The sequence below is a fragment of the Onychostruthus taczanowskii genome, unplaced genomic scaffold (assembly GCF_017590055.1).
Source record: "Onychostruthus taczanowskii isolate IOZ18803 unplaced genomic scaffold, ASM1759005v1 scaffold60, whole genome shotgun sequence".
Taxonomy (NCBI): Eukaryota; Metazoa; Chordata; class Aves; order Passeriformes; family Passeridae; genus Onychostruthus; species Onychostruthus taczanowskii.
In genome coordinates, this window is record NW_024503680.1 from 4,247,364 (window position 1) to 4,265,441 (window position 18,078).

General features: G+C 55.3%; 2 protein-coding genes across 3 annotated transcripts in view; both read right to left on the reverse strand.

Annotated features, from left to right (window-relative positions):
* KCNK15 (potassium two pore domain channel subfamily K member 15) overlaps positions 1-8,317 on the reverse strand; it is a 19,356-nt gene extending 11,039 nt beyond the window's left edge. The window contains exons 1-2 of the transcript XR_005953745.1: positions 6,531-8,317; positions 4,806-4,970 (exon numbers count right to left, since the gene is read on the reverse strand). The gene's annotated coding sequence lies outside the window, so the exon portion shown is untranslated. The remainder of the gene's footprint in view (positions 1-4,805; positions 4,971-6,530) is intronic.
* Positions 8,318-12,053: 3,736 nt separating this feature from the next.
* Positions 12,054-17,640, reverse strand: CCN5 (cellular communication network factor 5). 2 transcript variants are annotated; one of them, XM_041419355.1, is made up of 5 exons: positions 17,478-17,633; positions 14,851-15,067; positions 13,995-14,246; positions 13,208-13,401; positions 12,550-12,706 (listed from the first exon to the last, which is right to left on the reverse strand). In XM_041419355.1, the coding sequence occupies exons 1-5, from the start codon at positions 17,535-17,537 to the stop codon at positions 12,683-12,685; spliced, it is 747 nt and encodes a 248-aa protein (XP_041275289.1). In that variant the 5' UTR covers positions 17,538-17,633; the 3' UTR covers positions 12,550-12,682. The 2 variants fall into 2 exon arrangements, with proteins under 2 accessions (XP_041275287.1, XP_041275289.1); XM_041419353.1 differs by lacking the exon at positions 13,208-13,401 and having other exon boundaries at positions 12,054-12,706; positions 17,478-17,640.
* Between the last annotated feature and the right edge of the window lie 438 nt (positions 17,641-18,078).

Below are 18,078 nucleotides of genomic sequence, written 5' to 3' on the forward strand. Positions count from 1 at the left end.
CCGGGGCGCTGAGCCGGGGCCGGGGCCGGGGCGCTGAGCCGGCGGCGCGGGCGCTGCCGCAGTCTCGGCCGCGGCCCCCGGAGCTCCGCTTCCCGGGCAGACAGTTTACAGCAAATGGTTCCTTTCGATGCTAAAAATAACCCGCTAGAAAACAAATCTGCCCCATGGCTTCAACCGGAGAAAAGTGAATTTATTAGTAAAACTCAAGATGTCCTTTCCTGTTTTTCTCTGAAGAACCGGTGCTGAGAGGTTGATTGAGCTTCCCAGCCAGGCACCGGCTTATTTCAGTGCAGCGTTTGATTCCTCCAAGATTCATTTTTCTTCCCCTGCTAGCGATGCTCCATGGCTGGTCCCACACTCCACTGGCCAGAACAGCTCTGGGTTTGGGGCCACAAGCGATTTCCCAGCCAAGGGAGCTGTAAATGCCCTGTGAAAGTGTTCCTGCTGCCCATGCCTGAGAGCACAGCAGGTTCCCAGTGGAGAATGAACAGAACAAAATGAAATATCTGTTTTCTCTTGCAGCGTAAGCACCGTTTTAGGGACTTGTTTCTTCCTCCGCCTTAAAACTGCAGATTTTACTAAGTCTTGTTTATATACAAAGAATTTCCAGCTGTTTCTCTCCAGGCTTTTCTCTGGAAGGACTAACTGGGGAGAAAAGACAGATCCTCTATGAACTACAAATGCAAAAATGTCCCTGTTTGCCTGGACCAGCTGCTTGTCCCCCGCTCCAGCCCTGGCCCTTTCTTTCCAGCCATGCTCAGGGGCTGTGTGGTGTCCCTGGGACACAGCAAATGGTGGCACAGGAATCACAGCTGTCCCAGGCACTGGAACACAGATCTGCCATGAATCTGTTTGAGGGATTTAAATTAACAGTAGGCTTTTTTGGAGGCAGGCAAACCCCCTGAAATAAATGGAGAAATAAACCAGAAATTTCTCTGTGATCTGAAACATTTAACTGACTTTTAGGTCCTTTGTGTGTCTCTTGAGGCAGGAGCTGAGGTGCTGAGCAGTGACAGGAGGTGAGGCTCTGGGTATCCCTTGGGCATCATCACACAGGCTCAGGGCAAGGCCTTTTGGGGGTTTCTGGCTTGAGAGCCACGTGTGAACAGCCCCCTTTATGGAGGCACTGCGAACCTCCCCCAGGCTGGGATTGGCAGTGTGGCTGCAATCCAGCACTCATCCCTGTGCTACACCATTGGGAGAGGATGTGTCCTGTACTCCCAGGCTGAGTGCTGCTTTGCCCATGAGCCACCCTCTGCTTCTACCTGCCCTACTGGAAAGGAAAATAAAGGTTCAGCTCGTGCAGCCCCTCTGCCTCACTGTGGCCCTTGTGCAGCTGGTGTCTGCCCTGGGGCACCCTGCCAGATCTTTTCCCACATCCCAGCTCAGTGCAGTGGGATAGTGGCTCCAGGGATGGATCTGTTGTTTCAGCTTTGCACACAGAAAGTTTCTTTCCTCCAAGAGCCCTGAGGAAGCTGCAGCATCTCGTGATGGATAGTGCAGACCTGCTGGGGTCTTGGATAGGGCCAGGCTCATGGATGAGCTGCATCCCAAAGGAACTGCACCCCATCTCCTCTGGGCTCTCAGCATGGCACTGTGTGGCCAGCACTACACACTTTCAAAGGGGGGTTTATGCCTCCAAACCGAGTAACATTTCATTCAGTGACAATTCCTGGCTCTTGGCACCCCCACCAGTGAACCTGCCCCTGAGCTCTCCTCCGTGCCAGCAGCTCCCCATTGCCGTGGCACTGTCTCCCCCCTGCCTGCACTGGAGACACAGAGCTTCTGCAGGGTGGGCTGTGCTGGTCAGAGCAGACTGGGAGCTGTGGTGGGTGGCTCTCCCCATCTCTGCTGAGCACAGAGGTGCACCTCTGCACCTCCACATGTGAGCAAAGGCAGCCAGGACAGAGTTAATCTGACTCCTGTCCTTGGATGTCCTGAGCACAGCACAGAAGCAGCTTCTCCAAGGAGGAGCTGTGGTGCCTTTGGAAAGCCTGGGAGCTCTGTGATGCTCCTCAGGGTAAACTTTTTGCCCATAAGCCCAAACAAGCAGAAGAATTTCACGCTGGCTGGGCTGTGCGTTGGCACGAAGGGCTCTTCAGGGAGCCAGATCGGATCTGAGTGTTTCCTGCTCATGACAGAGCGGAGGTGTTGGGCAAAATTCAGATGATAGCTTCCTCCCAGGACGCTGAGGAGGCAGCACAGGTCGTGGTGCACTGAGCATCTCCCGGGGCTTCCTCACTGCCCCGCTCCTGTGCTGGCGCCTGCCTCGAGCAGCGATCCGGGGCAAGGAGCTCTTGCTGCGGGGGGGGGGGGGGGGGGATATTTAAACGAACGGCACAAAAGATGCCACAACTCTTTTAAACCTGGGCTCGGCGAGTCCTGCAGGACAAACGGGTGCCCGCAGGGTGCAGCCGCAGTCGCTGTGCAGCGCACATACCAATGCTGCCGGGGGCAGCGGCCGGAGCTGCCGTGCGCTGCTCGCTCTCCCGCTGCCCCGGTCCCGCGCAGCCGGCACCGCCTATTTATAACTGCCTGCACTGCAGGATGCTACTGGACTGATGGCTTCACACAGGCACGCTAAGTGTTGTTCTATTTCTGTGATTTGCTCTCTTCTGCGCAAGCTGTTGGTCCCTCGGATGCCAAAGCACTCCGTGTAGTATAGACAAAGACTCAGCTTTTTCTCTTTTATTAAAATATTCACCAACAGCACCCCAGTGGCAGGTATATTTACCATTTTTCCCAGCTCACCTGGATAATTGCATCTACTATTCCATCCCAGTCTGATCGATACCCTTGGTAAATAAGATAACCTGTCAGGTTTGTTGTCACTGCAGCCAAAGGTACTTTAGCAATGAAATTGTTTTGCTGAAGAAATAAATGGCTCTCACAGAATCTGAAAATGCTGTGACCTTTCATTAGTGACCTGAGTGACTCATCCCTTTTTGTGTGCACACTGCAGCCTCCCACCACGCTGTAAAAGATGCTCCACCAAAGTCCTACTGCTGGGTGCCTGGAGCAATGGAGAGCCAAATCCTGTGGGAGGTTCCTGCTCTGGCTGCTTCTCCTCCAGCTCCACACCTCACCTGGCCTGAGGGCGCTCACGTTATGGCCATGGCCTGTTTGTCCCGTGCACCATCCCAGTGCCACAGTGATGTCCCCAGCACCCCCAGCCCCTGTGTGCAGCAGCTCCTGCTCCCCCGGGCTGTGGAAGCCTCTGACACAAAGGCATGAGCCCACGTTCTGAGCACAGGGCAGCCAACCCACACTTGTTCAGCAATCAGGGCTCCACTGGCCACACCAACACCCCTGAACTGAGTCAGAGCCAGATTTTAGCTAATGTGTGCAAAATAAAATGAAGAATTAATCAGAGTTGAGTTCTATGCATTTAGATGTTGCTGATAGCAATATTTTCTTCTTGTAGAGTGTTTTGCATGCCAAAAAAAATCCCCAGTTCTGCATTTTGGAGGAAAAAAGTGGTTGTACATCTGTGCCTCTGTACGTGTGCTTGTTATTTCTGCCTGACTGGCTTCCCTGGGCTGTCAGCTCAAAAGTTCTCTGTAACATAACAAACCTTGACTGTGTTTGCAACGTATCCTCAACCAAGAGCTGTTTATTTAATGAAGCAAGAAATGCTGCCAAATTTCCAAGCTTGATCCTGATCCCATTAGTGTCAGGAGCAGAATTCCCACCATGTTTGATTTATTGGTTGGGTCTAATCTTGATAAAGGAGCTAAAAATCTGCTTTCAGCTTGATTTTGCAGACAAAACCATTGCGCCATGCTGCTGCACCAGAGAGGCTGTGGAAAAGCAGAGAGTGCAGGTGGGATTCCTTTCACTTGCTTTTAGACATCTTCAGAGTATGGCAACAGATAGCCAAGGGAGGGAAAGGGGAATGTTCAGCTGGCCATAAGGCAGGAGCCCAAAAGGGGTGATGATTCAGGAGCTTCTCTGGTGACACCAGCCCCTTCCTGCCAGCAGCAAATGCTTGTGTGTGGCCCTGCCAGTGTCAGGCAGAGTGCTGGGAAAAGGGGAAGGATGATTATGATAGCTCCCTGCCTGTTTACTCACTCCCAAAACTCTCCCCATGCCACAGGTGGGACCTGGGACAGGCTGGGTGCTGCCCTGGTTGCTCCAGGCACAATCCCACCCTCTGCTTCCAGGGGATAAAGAGCTCTGGAAGGTTTTGAGGGGCGAGCTGTGCCCACACATTTTGAGCAGGATCCCTGCAGTGACCACACACTGGAAGGATGGCAGTTTTGTTGCTCCATCACCAGCTCTGAAGAGGCTCATGTGCCAGGGGTTGAGCCTTAATTACACACACACCTAATAAAGGGAAAGAGTTCATTCCCCCATTCCCCCCAGTTCACTTGGGAAGCAGCACTGTCTGCAATTCAAGGGGAGTGTGAAGTTACAGATTAAAAAATAATTAAAATCCCTCCCCAAATAACTCAGACATCAGCCCAACACACAGATCCTTACTGGCTTTTTCTGCTTTGACAGATACAGAACACAGAAAAATGTGAAGATTTATGCCTGCAACTGTCCCTGGGGCTCAGAGATACTTCTTAGGACACAGATCTTTAAATCATTATTGAAAGTGAAGGGAGGGGGCACTGGAGAAGACAAGAAGACACATCTGGGCACAAGGATGCAGGGGTGAGAGCAGAGTTTGCAGCGCTCCCTCCCCAGCATTTGGTGATGATTTGCTTCAGCCAGTCCTGCCCAAAGGGGGGCAGTGCCAGGGTGTCACAGCTCCCCTGGGCTGTGGGAGCCAAGGCTGGTTCTCTGGGGAGCTGTAGCACCTTAGACAGGATCCATGTGTGAAGATGGAAGAGCTGGACAGCTTTCAGAGGCGTGGGTGTTTGTTGAGGAAAGGAGAAGAGTTCGGAGCTCTGGAGAAGCCCGGATCTGGGGCGCACATGCAAGGAGCAGGGACCAGGTCTGATCCTAATGTCTCAGTCTTCCTCCTACAGAGAGAGAAGATCTCATTGGTGAATTTATGCTTTATCTTTGGTTTTCCTCTGGATGAGGTGGGAGCTAGACACTTCAGGCTCTGCTGCACCCTGACTGATGCTGAGCAGACTCCTCAGTGTGTGCCTGTCACAGATCACTCTCCACTGGCTGCCTGCAGTCTCCCAGCAGTTTTCTGTCTGCAGAGCACTGGGAAGATCATCACCACTCCCTGAGCAGGCAGGCCCCTGCTCCAAGCCGCAGGCCAGCTGGCTCCCAGGCTCCCATAAAGCTTTAAAAGAAGCCAGACAACTCACAAGTGAAAGCATGAGGTGTTTATTTGCACTGCAGACATATTAAGTGCACTGAAAGCCAGCTGTGCTCCCTCCACTGCCCAGCTAAGGTGGGTCTGTGTGAGGAACAGCTGACAGAGATAAATGTCAGGAAAAGAGCACAACATCTGTCCCTGGGCCAGTAATTTCCCAGAAAGGGCCGATTTTAACTCACAGTTCACTTCCTTCAGCTGGGCTCCAAAAGCTGCTGTTGCTGCAAATCACATTATTGAATTGAAGTGTTTGAGCTGTTTGTGGTAGGTAACACTAAGATCAAAAATGAAAATACTGCTTGGGAGCCTCTGCTTAAAAGCAGAGATCTGTCACCCCTGGTGATGACAGATCTCGCCATCACATCCTGCCTTCACAAGCCTTCATGCCAGTGCTGCTTCTCTTTTTATTTGCAATCTGATTTTTACAAGTCATATCTCATGCCCTTGCAAGGCTGGATGCAAGATGTAAGCACCCACCTGAAGATTTGCAAACTCTCTTGGCATTTTCCTGCTTGAAAGCAGGAGTTCAGGCTACTGCAGTCATTCACCTTCCAAAAGAAAATCCCAACCAATAGCCTCCAAACACTTTAAAATGCCCATTTGTTAGTTCTGCTATGTGGTCTTCCAAAAGAGGGGGAGTAATGCCAAAAATGTCTTTTACTTTTGCAAAGGAGGTGGGCAGTAGAGGATCCCACAGATCCTGAAACAGCTCAATCACTAAGGAACTGGCACAGCTTAGTAATGTACTTAAAACCTGATTTTTAAATGAATATTTCCATTTCCAAAGCTCTTCCTCCACTGCAAAAATTTGCCCTCTCAGCTGTTCTGCAATGCAGGATCTCTCCTTAGGTGAAGGAGGGAATGCTGTCTCAAACACAAGTACAGTAGAGTAGAGAGGATGCAGTGGAGGGACAAGGTGTCCTGCCTCCCATCCCTGAGCCATAGAGGAGCTGGGAAGCAAGGGGGTGTTAACCAGCTCAGCCTGCTGCAGGAGAGGCTGGAGGGAAATGCTTTGGACTGGAGCAAACGTGATCATCTCTTTCCATAGGCAAAATGGTTGGGTTCAGTAGTTTTGCTTTTGGAATCTGGTCCCAGTTTTCTCTCCGATGCTGACAGTCCTGCCTGTCCCTTGTGTGCACAAAGCCTGTGATGCTGCTGTCACCATCTCTGCAAAGCGGGTGTCAGGGTGGGGGCTGCCCCCGGGGAGGGGCCAAGCACAAGCTGATGTGGCAGAAGCAGGGGTGTCAGGTACCTCAGAGCTCATTAGAAGCCTCTCCCTTACAAATAATGTCGTTCCTCTTCTTCTCAGCTGCCTGGCAAGAGGTTTTGCTCCGGAAGGGTGGCCTCAGACACTGTCTGGCGCTTTGGCGGATGGTCCTCACTCGTGACCTCCAGTCTTTGCTGGTAACCACATAGAGCAAGGGGTTGAGGGCACTGTTGAGGCTGGCCAGGCCCCGAGTCACCTGGTAGGAAACATAGATGTCCTTTGAAACCTGTGTGCAGGACCCTTGTGGCTGCCAGCGAAAAAACAAGTTGAGGTTTCTGAAGATGTGGTAGGGGAGGAAGCAGATGGAAAAGAGAACCATGACGAGAATCACCAGCCCGATGCTTCTCCTCCTGAGGCTGGGGTCCACGCTGTCGTTCCTGCAGAGCACGAACACCACGTGGCAGTAGCACCCGATGATGATGAGGAACGGGATGACAAACCCAGTCACGGTGACAGCAAAGGTGTAGGGCAAGTAAACGTGCAGGTGCTCCTGTCCTGTCGTGTCGTGGCACTGCGTCCTGTTGCCATCTGCCTTGCTGAAGGCAAGATCGGGAGCTATCTGTGCCACGACCCACACCCAGACTGTCACGCTGAGCCACACGGAGGAGGCTGCACCCTGGCATCTTCCCCGCGCCTTCAGCGGGTGCACGATGCCCAGGTAGCGGTGGATGCTGATGCAGGTGAGGAAGCCGATGCTGGCGTAGAGGTTGAGGTGGAAGAGGCTGCGGGTGAGGCGGCACCAGGGCTGCCCGAAGATCCACACTCTGCCGTGGCGGTAGTAGCTGACGAGGAAGGGCAGCGTGCTGACATAGAGCAGGTCAGCCAGCCCCAGGTTGCCCACCAGCAGGCTGAGGGGCTGGCGGGCACCCTCGCGGGGCCCCGTGCAGAGGTGCCACAGCCCCAGCCCGTTCCCCAGCAGCCCCAGGGGGATCACGGTCAGGTACACGGCGGGCAGGAAGCGCTGGGCGAAGGCGGAATCCACGGGGCAAGGAGCCCGAGGCAAGGTGCCATTGCCGGGCCAGGCGGAGAGAGCGTCCGCAGCCATCGGGCGCTGCGGCAGCGCTGCCAGGGCGGCAGCCCCGCTCGGAGGCACCGGTGCCCGCGGCAGCTCCGTGTCCTCCGGCACAGGCTGCGGCTCCCCCGCTCCTGCTGAGCCCGGCCCGGGACTCGAGGGTGCCGGACTTTCCCCGGGACACGGGGAGGATGTGCCGACAGAGCCTCAGCGGAGCGGCTTCCGCCCCTCCCCCGGCGCCTCCCCCCGGCCCGCTCGGAGCCGGGCGCAGGGTCACGGAGCCCCCTGGCTGGTTTGGGTGCTGGGACTGCCTGGGGGGAGCAGGAGGCAGGGGGGCGGCAGAGGGATGCCTGAGGAGGGGAGCCAAAGCTTTCAGCCTGTTTGTGTTCTGTCCCACTCGCGGTCAGGAGAAACCTCCCAGTTTTCCACACCGGGGGCTGGAAGCCTGCACCCCATGAGCCGCCCTCCCTGCCATTCCTGACAGCCTTTTTCCTGCCCGCAGCGCTCAGGAATACTGGGAGCAGAGGTAAGGAGGACACTGGCAGTGTTCCATGGGGCTCATGCTGCCACGGCCGGTGCCAGCAGGCAGAGATGTACCAGGTGTCTGCCTCCAGCACAGGCAGAGTGAGCCCTGCTCAAGAGCTGCCCCCTCCCTACAGCTGCTCCTGCTGCCTAGTTCTATCTCCCTCCCCAAGCACAAAACCCTTTCCCCGTTCCTCCTTCGAGCGGTCCAGACCCGTGCAGGGAGGACGTGAGATGGGCTGCGAGGCAGGAGACACCCAGATCCTGTGAGACTGGGGCAAGAGCTAAAAGAGGCGACCCCAAAGCAGACCCCGAGGAAGGGCAGCCCCGGTCGCATTGCTGAGCAATAAACGGGGCCAGAAGTCACTTGGATCTGCAGACGTGGAAGTTAACGGCGAAACAATCAGCAGGGAGAGGGTTTACCCTGATAACCCATTTCCCGTAGGTAAACGACCTTGGATTAACGACTTGAGGCGAAAGGCTAGGCTCTAGAAAGACCGCGTCCGCTTGCTTTCCGGGAATTGAAGCCGGGCAGGGGTGGGAGGAGGCTGGTATCTCATCAGCCAGAGGGGAGGAGGAGGAGGAGGAGGAGGAGGAGGAGGGAGGGTGAGTCCTGCCCAGCCATCCCGACTGCGCGCCCATCCCTCCCCGGGAGCAGCTGAGCATCTCCGCCGGACCACGGCAGCTCGGGGACACGGTGGGCAAGCCGCAGATGGGATGGGGGTTAGCTGCGTGCTGAGGGTGCCAGTGTGTTTGTTGACTTCAGAAAGTGCTTGCTGGAGCAGATAAGCGGTGGAAAACGTTGTGTGTTATTTCCTGCCTGTATAATAAAATCTCACCACCATGGGTGTGCCGCCGAAAAGGTGAAGTGTGGAAGGTGTTTCCTTGAGGTGAAGAAATGGTTTTTCTGCGGTTTGCAGAGGCTCTGGTGGATCTGTGCCCCTGGAGTTACAGCAGCAGGGGGGGGTCCATGGGGGTGCACCCCTCAGGACATCCTGCCCTGCTCCTGCCCCCTTCCCCTCTGTGCACTTCAGCTGCTCCTGCAGCCTGGGCTTGGGGTGGCACTTGCAGAGCAACTTTATGGAGGTGTGGAAGGGCAGCGAGAGGAGAGGAACAGTTCCCTTTGCCCCAGAGCATCGACCTTTGGGGAAACTGAGGCAGAGACAGCAGCTGGCTGGGAGGACTTCTGTGATCATGGGAAGGGTCACGAGCTGCTCTCAGCAATGAAGGCAAAGCTTTCCCTGTCCCAAGAATGAAAGCTTGGAGCTGGTGCCTCCTGCCATGGGAAGAGAGGAGCAGGGCAGGGCACGGGGAGCACTGCCCGTGAATGGCTGGAGCCCCATGCCCTCCACATCTCCTATTCCCTGGACCCTTTGGAGGCAAACTCACAGATCTTTTCTCTTGTGCCTGCCTCCTGTGTGTTTTAGGTGTTTTAGGAAACCATTTGACCATGTTTTCACTCACAGTACAGGTGCTACTGCCAGCTCTGCCCAAACATCCTGCATGAGGATGCTCCCCTCTGGCTCCTGGCTCTGGCAGGCAACAGCAGTGCTGATGTCAGGATGAGCACACAGGGCCAAGATAGCTCCTGCAAACACATAACCTGAATCATGTGTTTCCAGGAAAAATAAAAAACCCCATTTGATCTGGATTTTTTTTTTCAGTTGAGCACTGCATTCCTGTGCTCAGTTTCTGAAAATGTTTCACTGTAACAAGGGGCTCATCCAGCCCTCTCTCACCCAGCTCTATGCATTTAAAAATCATCAATCATGAGAATGGCTTGGAAAAGCAATTCTGATGCATGTTGTTTACTCATCCAGCAGGACAGTTTTCCTTCAGCTGCTGCGTGTGCTTGCACAGAAATGAGCCGTGATCTGCTGCTCATCACTGACTTGGGAGTGTGGTTGGCAGATCCCAGGCTGTGTGCAGATGTTGCCTTGTGCCTTGAGGACAGGAGTAAATTTTCTTTCAGTTTGGGGATTTTTATCTTTCCACATTACCTGTGGATGGGGTGGAATATTCTTCTGTTGCCCCACACGAGCAGGCAAAGCCAGGACCCTGCGTCAGAGCCCCAAATAACCACGTTTCCAGGGTAGCAGGGCTTTAGAGGGAAATATTGTGAGACTAGCAATCAAACTGCAAGGGTTGATTTCCCTGTATTCATAGGGAAAAATGACTCTGATTTATTTGGAATCATTAATTCATTATTTAGATGCTTAGTGAATCAGGGAGACATTCTGCAGGGGGAAAAAAAAGAGATAATTATAGCAGAGGTGTGTTGAGTCATTTGTTTGAGATGAGAATTGCAGGTTGCTGCCTAAAAAGTGACCTTCTGATTTTTACCATCACCCAGAGGTGACTAGGCAGGATCTGGGAGTGTGTGACAGCCCTGGCAGCTCACCCAGCCTTGGTGGCTGAGTCCAAACATGCTTGAACAAGAACTGGCTTAAAACCAGGATTTTCAGTACCCACAACATGTTTTATCCATGTCAGTCGAGGAATGTGGTAGTTTTGAAGTCTACATGAACTTTGGGTCACCACTTGTTTGGCATGGCCACCAGAGAACTAAAAAAGCCAACCAAAGCTGTTTGTTCTGAGATTTGCTGCTTGCTGGAGGTTCACCATGTGCCCCATATCAAACAGAATTAATGATTTGTATTCAGGCTGAGCACCAGATGATTTCAGTAAATAATTCTCTTTGTAGGCAATGTTTTACTGCAAGAGCAGTAAGGTTTCTTTTTTTCTTTTTTTCTTTTTTTTCTTTTTTTTCTTTTTTTTCTTTTTTTTTTTTTTACCCCTAAGAAGTGGCTGAACTGCATCCTTTACTTTCATTTTCTTATCAGCTCTTGCAGGGCCTGAGGGAGTGAGTGAGTTACCGTGGCCCTGCTGCCATTTCTGCTGCTGCAGGGGAGGCTTTTCCTTGGGCTGGAGAGAGGAGCTCCCCCTGCCATTCATCCTTTTGCCCCTTCACCCCAGAGCTGCCCTGGTCAGCAGCACAGGCAGCTGATGGTGGCTGCACCATGCTGGGGAAATCCCAGCCCAGGGGAACTGGAGGAAGCGTGGGCCTGGCAGTAGGAGGGATGAGCTACAGGGGAGTTTGGGCATTGATTTTTGGGAGCTCAGGAGAGGCTGTGCCTGTGGCTGCAGATGCAGCAGCAGCGCCATGCCCTGCCCTGCTCTCCTGCATCCCAACACTGGAGGCCTGGGCACTGCTATGGCCAGAGCTGGTGCCATCAGCAGAGCTTATGGCTGGCTGAGAGTGAAGGATTTAACCCAGGATGTAATAAATTGTAATAATGTGTTTAGTGCTTTGATTCACATTTTTTTTCTTTTTCCTTCTCTTATCTAAGCAGCCTGAATTGAGGTGTCTCCAAGCTGCCCCACCCTGTGCCAGGACTTTCCTGCACCCACCGAGCTGGCCCTGAGCAGCAGGGCTGGGCTCGCCCTGCACAGAGAAGCTCCAGACCTGGATGAGCACATCTTTATTTTTAGTCCCAGAAATACCCATCTAAGAAGTCCATCTCTCACCTGGACACGTCACCCAAACCGCTGCTCCTTCCACTGCCCTTCCCGCGGCGGAACGCGCCTTCCCTCTGCACGTTTGTGCGAGGCCGTTAGAGGGCATTTGGGTTTCATTTTCCATCACCCACAAGGACTTTTTACTGGGAGAAAGCGCAGCCAGAGCAGCCGAGCAGCTCTCCTGCGCCGACTCCTGCACGGCTGGAGCAGCTCCAGCCCGTCGGGAGACGGCCCCGACTCATCTCTGCCATTTGTTTTCCCTCTTCCCTGCTTTTCCCTCGGCCCCGGCTCGCGGGGAATGTGCTTGGATGGCAGGCGGGGAATGTCTGGTGCTGCGGGGCGGAGGATCCGCTGTCTGAGCTCCTCGCTTGCCGGAGCCCTGCCAAACCACCAGCGCTTTGGAGAGGAGGAGGCCAGGCAGAGCGGGAAGGCTCGTGTTTATTCTGGAGGGATGAGGGGAAGGTGAGTTAGAGCTGCCATCAGGAGGACCCTGCCCGTGCCCGGGAAGGCAGGGTGGGTACCATGGGCTGGCTGAGCTCCTGCATGGTTGAGCAGCTCAGCCTGGTGTGGCAGTGACTTGCGGGGTGCAACTTGATGACCTGCTCCCTCCCTGGGGGACCAGGGCATGAGGGTTTCCTCCTGGGATTTTGGCTTCCAGGCGCCAGGAAGTGGTCTCTCTTGAAGTCCCTGCAAAGCAGAGCTGCATGATGTGGTAGAGAAGCAGCATCATCTCTTCAGAAGCCCAGTGATCCAGAAAACGACCAATTCCTGGTTTCTTGGGTGGGTTTATGCTTGGAGCATAAGGATTTCCCCATTTCCCATTTCATTCAGCCTAAGGAACTCGGAATGCTGCCCAGTAACCCTGCCTGGGGCAGTGGGGTATACAGAAGAGGCAGGTGATGTGTTACACAGGGATCTTGTTCTCTGCTTCCAGCCTCCTTTGCAGCTGAAGTCCATAATTTCCTCTCTGTTTTCCCAGTGGAAACACCCTCCATCTTCACCGTAACCACAGTGCCATGTGTTTGTGCCAGACTCTTTGCCGGGATGAGGCGTTGGCTCCAGGGTGAATCCGGGGTGGGCATAGCTACAAACGACTTCCTCTTCCCCTCTGGAAAGGCAGAATGGAGATCAGTGGGGAGATGGAGAGGGCTGGTGGTGTGTCCCCCGCAGCTGGGGAGCATGCAGCATGGCAGTGCAGGGGGAAAGAAGTGGGCAGAAAGTGCCACCTGCACGCCAGAAAGGCAGATTAGCACTGTGTCCACACTGGGGCTGTGCCAGGCTAATAAAGGGGTGGCAGAAGCACCTCCCGGGTGTGCCCAGGGAGCCAGGCAGGAGCTGCAAATCCATCTCTGGCCATAGGGGCAGGCCGGGCTCACCTGTGTGGGATCCACAGTGCTCCTGGATTCAGACATCCAGGCACCCCAAAATTCTGGTCTGCACCCGCCATCGGCTGTTTCCCAAGCAAAGAGGAGACGGTTCGTGTGTCCCTGAGACACGGTCAGCTCATGGCTGAGGAGGGCTGATGGGGGGCCCACAGGCAGGAGTTGCTGGCACTTCCCTTGTCAGTCCCCGTGTGCCCAGAGGCAGCAGCTCCCCCAGCCTCACTCACCGCCGGGAACGCTGCGGGCAGGGCCGGGCAGGGTCTGGCCGTGCAGAGCCGCCTCTGGGTCTCCAGCCGGCAGTAGCGGTTCTGGTTGGACACGCGGGTGGCAAAGCCCAGCCCGCAGGTGGCCGAGCAGGCGCTCCACTCCGTGCCCCACGGCGGGCAGGGGGAGCGCAGCGGCAGGGACACTGCCCCGGGGGCTGCAGGAAAGGACAGGGGGGAAAGGCTGGTTGGAGGTGTTGCAGTTCGTATGGGGGGCTCCCCGGGGAGTGCCCGGAGGGCCCCCTAGGCTGTGAGCTGGCTGGCAGCAGCAGGCAGGCAAGGAGACTCCACACGGCTTCTGAGGGTGCTGATTAGATGAGGGTTTATTGGGGGTCCCACCCCCGGGAGCAGCATGGCTACTGAGGGAAAAGGGGTAAGGAGGAGGGAGGGAGAGAGAGGGAGAGCCTAGGAAGAAAAGGGCCAAGAGAGACCCACCTCTCCCTTGCACAGCTTAACAGGGAGATTCAAAGTGAGTGCGGAATAAAATTTGGGCCAATGGGATTACAGAGACATGATACTTCAGGAGAGGATCACAGTTTAGAACAAACCGTGCATTTTCGAGGGGTGAGAGAAAGCATACCATTTAACTAAAATGCAACACCACAGGAGGCAGGTGCTGTGCACCGTGTGGTGCTGCAGGCATAGCCCTGCGTGGCAGAGAAACGTGTGAGGTGTCTCCTGCTGATGTTTCACAGCCATCCCCAGAGAGTTGCGTGGTGGGCCCTCTCCCTGGAGCTGCCCTGCATCTTACCTGCCCTGGCATCCCGGGGGAGGTGCTGGTCCTGGGCTTCACAGATCCACTCCGGGCAGCACTTCCCTGGCATCTCCACGCGCCGGGGGAAGGGGCAGTCCGGGGTGGGCAGCCGCACATCCTCCTGGCACAGCGGGATGCAGTTGAAACCCCCGTCCAAGCAATGGCACTGGATTTTGCAGCTGGGCTGGAAAACCTCCCCGTCTCGGTAGACCCGGCCGTTCACCTCGCAGCCCTCCTCATCGTCTTCAACTGCAAGGGACAGCCCGTTAGGGACAGAGGGACAGAGATGGGGATGGCAGGGGACAGGGCTGGGGGTAACTGTGGGGCTGGACAAAGGGATTGAGGTGGGGGGACCACAGAATTGACCGAGTGGTGTGCAGGGCAGACATGGGTGTGCAGCAACATGTTCATCACTCAGTCTCCTCCCCTTCCCCGTCTTCTCTCATCTCTCTGTTTTTCCAAAGCAACAGCTCACAAGCTGCAAGAACCCCCCTGCTCTTTGGCCCTGACCCTGCCTTCAGGATTTCCAGGCTAGGAAAAGTTTCTCTAAGATTTCTCTGCAGGACTCCAGGCTCCAGCCTTGGCTGGGTGACTGCAGCACTCCTGGGACTCCCCTGTCCATTCTCACTGAAATCACCCTGAATTCTCAGTCAGAAAGCAGCACAAAAGCTGGCAGCAGATGGGGCACAGCCCCACGGCCAAGCTGCATGCGTCATCCTCAGGGAAGCTGCTCCCCTAGCCTCAACCTCTCCCCTGGTGGTGCTGCGGGATGCCTGTGGCCATGTGAGGTCATGGCTGGAGCTGGGCTGGAGTGTGGGGGTATCCCCGGGGAAAGTGGGCACCCCTTACTCACAGTTGCAGGTGCCTCCTGTCCCTGCAGATGCTGAGCTGTAGTCACAGACGAGGCCCTGGCTCTGGTCACAGACGTGCAGGAAGTCGCAGGGCTCTCCCAGGTGCCGGGCACAGATCTTGCAGCAGCCACACCCGTCCAGGACCAGGGGGGACCCGCGGGGGCAGCGGGGTGGCACCCAGGGGCAGTAGCATGGTCTCCGGCACAGCTGGGCACAAACCTGTGGAGGCAAAGCTGAATCCATACGGGTGGTTTTTGGCTGGCAGCTGCTTTGTCACTGGGACAGCCAGGTGATTTTGTCACTGGGACAGCCAGGTAACTTTGTCTCAACCATGGGGGCAGATTTTTGGTGAAGGGAGGCTCCAAATCCATGGGAATATCTCAAAGCATCCTGGAAAGCTACTGTCCCCTTTGAAGGGCACCTATGGAAAACCATGGAGAATCAAGGATGCTCAGAACTCTGAAAGATGGGGACTTTAATGTGCCACTGCTCTGAACACACAGGAGGATGGAGCTACAAGGTGAATATCCCAGGCAGTGCTGGTTATTTAATGAGGTCAGCAGCCCCAAATAGCCCAGTGGGAGAGAGGAAGGGAGGGAGGTAAAGCAGCCCACCCCCATACCTGCCCCCAAGGCAGCAGGCTGTGCCCAGCCCAGGAGAGGTGGCTTTGCAGGGACAGAATTCACATGGTGAGTGCACAGCACCTCACTCCTTACAGTCTTAAGAGCTCTCATTCATGCCAAGAAACAGGACATTGCATCAGCAGTGGGGATCTGAAGCCAGGCAGACCTCACTGCATTCCTCACTGGTCCAGCTGCATCCTCTGCTTGTCCCTGGCTGCAGCATCCTCACCTGGCCTGGCTCACTGGGCAAGGAGCCCAGAGATAGGCACGTTTTCAAGGACTGGGAGCTGTTTTCCCTCGTGGCTAGACTGAATAATCACTTTGGCAGGGCTGTGCACTGCAGTGCTTTGCCTGCTCAGCCAATTGTCTGCCAGGGAGGTGCCCACGGGAGTTCACCTGGGCAGGAGGATGTTTGTACCCTTGGCTCATCCTGCTTGCACAACCACCCTGGCCCCAACAGCTCTTTTAGGCAGCTCTTGAGCTCCCATCATGTCACACATGTGACAGAGCTGTTGCATATAGAGCCTGAAGCCACGAGAGCTGGCTCTGCAGTTTGGAAGTGAATCCTTTGCCAGTGCTGGCCTGACAGTGATGTGAGCCCCCAGGCAGCTCTGCTGCTCAGCTCCATGCACATGCTGCTGGTGCAGGGCCAGCGTGTGCAGCACAGCAAACATGCAACCAAAACCTTCATCCCTGCCCTGGTCCTGGTGTGACTGCCGAGTCTGCCAGGACAGCGATGGGCTCAGCCGGACCCTGTAAGTTTTAGATAACATTTTTCTTTTTCTTTCAGTTTCTCCCAGTGGCATCAGGTCTGACATGATGAGTCAGACAGAGAGGGTAGCTCCTTGTGCTCTATGTGCTCCTCATTTGCAGCAGTTCAGATGCTTTTCATGGGGCTATAGGAGTGTCAGTGCCAATAATTGGAGTTAAATATATCCAAAATCGATTGGGTAATCTGGCTCTAGTTCTACCAGTGGGCAGTGTTATTAATGTGGCAGGGACCGAGGGACTGGCTGTGGTGGCCAGGTTTGGGCTGGCAGCACGATGGTCCTTGGTGATTCTCCAGGCACTCATGAGCACCTGGGGCAAGAATCACTGCTCTGTTACAGCTTACCCAGGCAGCCAAGGGCATTTTTCATCTTTCAGGAGATTGTTATTACAAATCGATGTTTTAGAAAGATTAGCTGAGCCATAAATCCATTTCTCCCTGCTCCTTGCAATTTACTTGTCTTTAGATGACAATGTGGCTTCTGTCAGAGACCTGAACTCTGTGAAAAGAGTCAAATAGGCACGACGTGGCCACGACATCCCTACTTGGGGATTCAAGCAGCAATTAGAACTTGGAGCTGAGATGCCCCAAATTCTTCAACATTCCTGTTCTCTGCACAGGCAAATATTTTCACACAGAGTCCAAGAGAGAAAAAAAAAATAATAAAATCTCCTCTGCAACAACCCAAATCCCACTGGAGGCACTGGCTTGGCGGGAGCATTCCAAGAAGAGGGGAGAGCTGAGTAACGCCGGGGCTGGTGCTCGTGGCTTGGCCCCTGCCTCGGGAGCCTGGGCGGGGATGGAGGAGCCCGGAGGAGCCCGGAGGAGCCGGCTTGGCCCCTGCCTCGGGAGCCTGGGCGGGGATGGAGGCGCCGGGCGGAGCCCGGAGGAGCCCGGAGGAGCCCGGAGGAGCCGCTCCCGCCCAGCTGCTCTCTCTGGCTGGAGGGGCCCGAGCGCAGCCCGGCGCGGGGCGCGGGGCCGGGAGCGCACGGCGCATCCCTGGCATTGCTGCGCGCTCCGGGGACCCGCAGCGAGCTCGGCCCAGGAGCGCTCGGAGCCTGCTGCTTCATCCCAAACACCTCTGCGAGCGCAGCTCTGCCCCCTGCATCCACACAGCCTGGCTGCCGGCCGGGAGAGCCACCGGGCTCCTGGTGACACCCCAGTCCCTCCTGCACCCCGCTTCGCCAGAACCGGCTGCTCCACGGCTGAAGCTGCCCCAGCGCCCCATCTCCCTTACCTTGGAGAGAATGCAGAGGAGGGAGAGGAAGAGGAGCTGCTTCTCCAGCTGGAGCCTCATGCTGCTCTGCCCTGTGCCACTTCAGCACATCACCCCCCAGCAGTTTGGAGGCAGTGTTCGCAGGTTTTAAAGCCCAGAGTGGGTCCTGCTGGTGTTTATACTCTCCCTGCTCTGATGTCACTCACAGGCTCCAATATAAACATGAGTAGGTTTGGACAAGCCTCAAGATTTTCTTTTTTTTCCATTCTTTTTTTTTTTTTTTTTTCCCCAGCCCACATTCCAGCTGCCATTTTCACTCTTCTCAAGGTGAGAATGTGCTGTCCACCAGGACAAGGAGTGAAGGGAAGGGATGCTGTGCTGTCCCTGGAGAGCAGGGAAGAGAGGCTGGGGAACCAGGCTGGTGGGGTGGTCCAGCTCCCTTTCCCTAGCCTGGGAGGGAAGCTTCATGCCCTATCCTGCTGATCAAAGTCTGCCCAGGCAGAGCTGGTACCATCTTCCTGGGATTTGAAGGGATTGGCAGGAGTGTCCCTGCTGCTGCTGTGGGACAATGCTGTGACCAGGCAGCAACAGGGCATCCACCTCTGTATTTAATGCTGCAGCC

Bases quoted from the DNA above. Each gene is read 5' to 3' on its own strand.
- CCN5 (XM_041419353.1), bottom strand. From the start codon at position 17,537: ATGAGGCTCCAGCTGGAGAAGCAGCTCCTCTTCCTCTCCCTCCTCTGC. The intron at 14,247-14,850 runs GTGAGTAAGGGG...TGTCCCTTGCAG, and splicing joins GACAGGAGGCACCTGCAACT to TTGAAGACGATGAGGAGGGC. The intron at 12,707-13,994 runs GTAAGATGCAGG...CTGCCTTTCCAG, and splicing joins CCCCCGGGATGCCAGGGCAG to AGGGGAAGAGGAAGTCGTTT.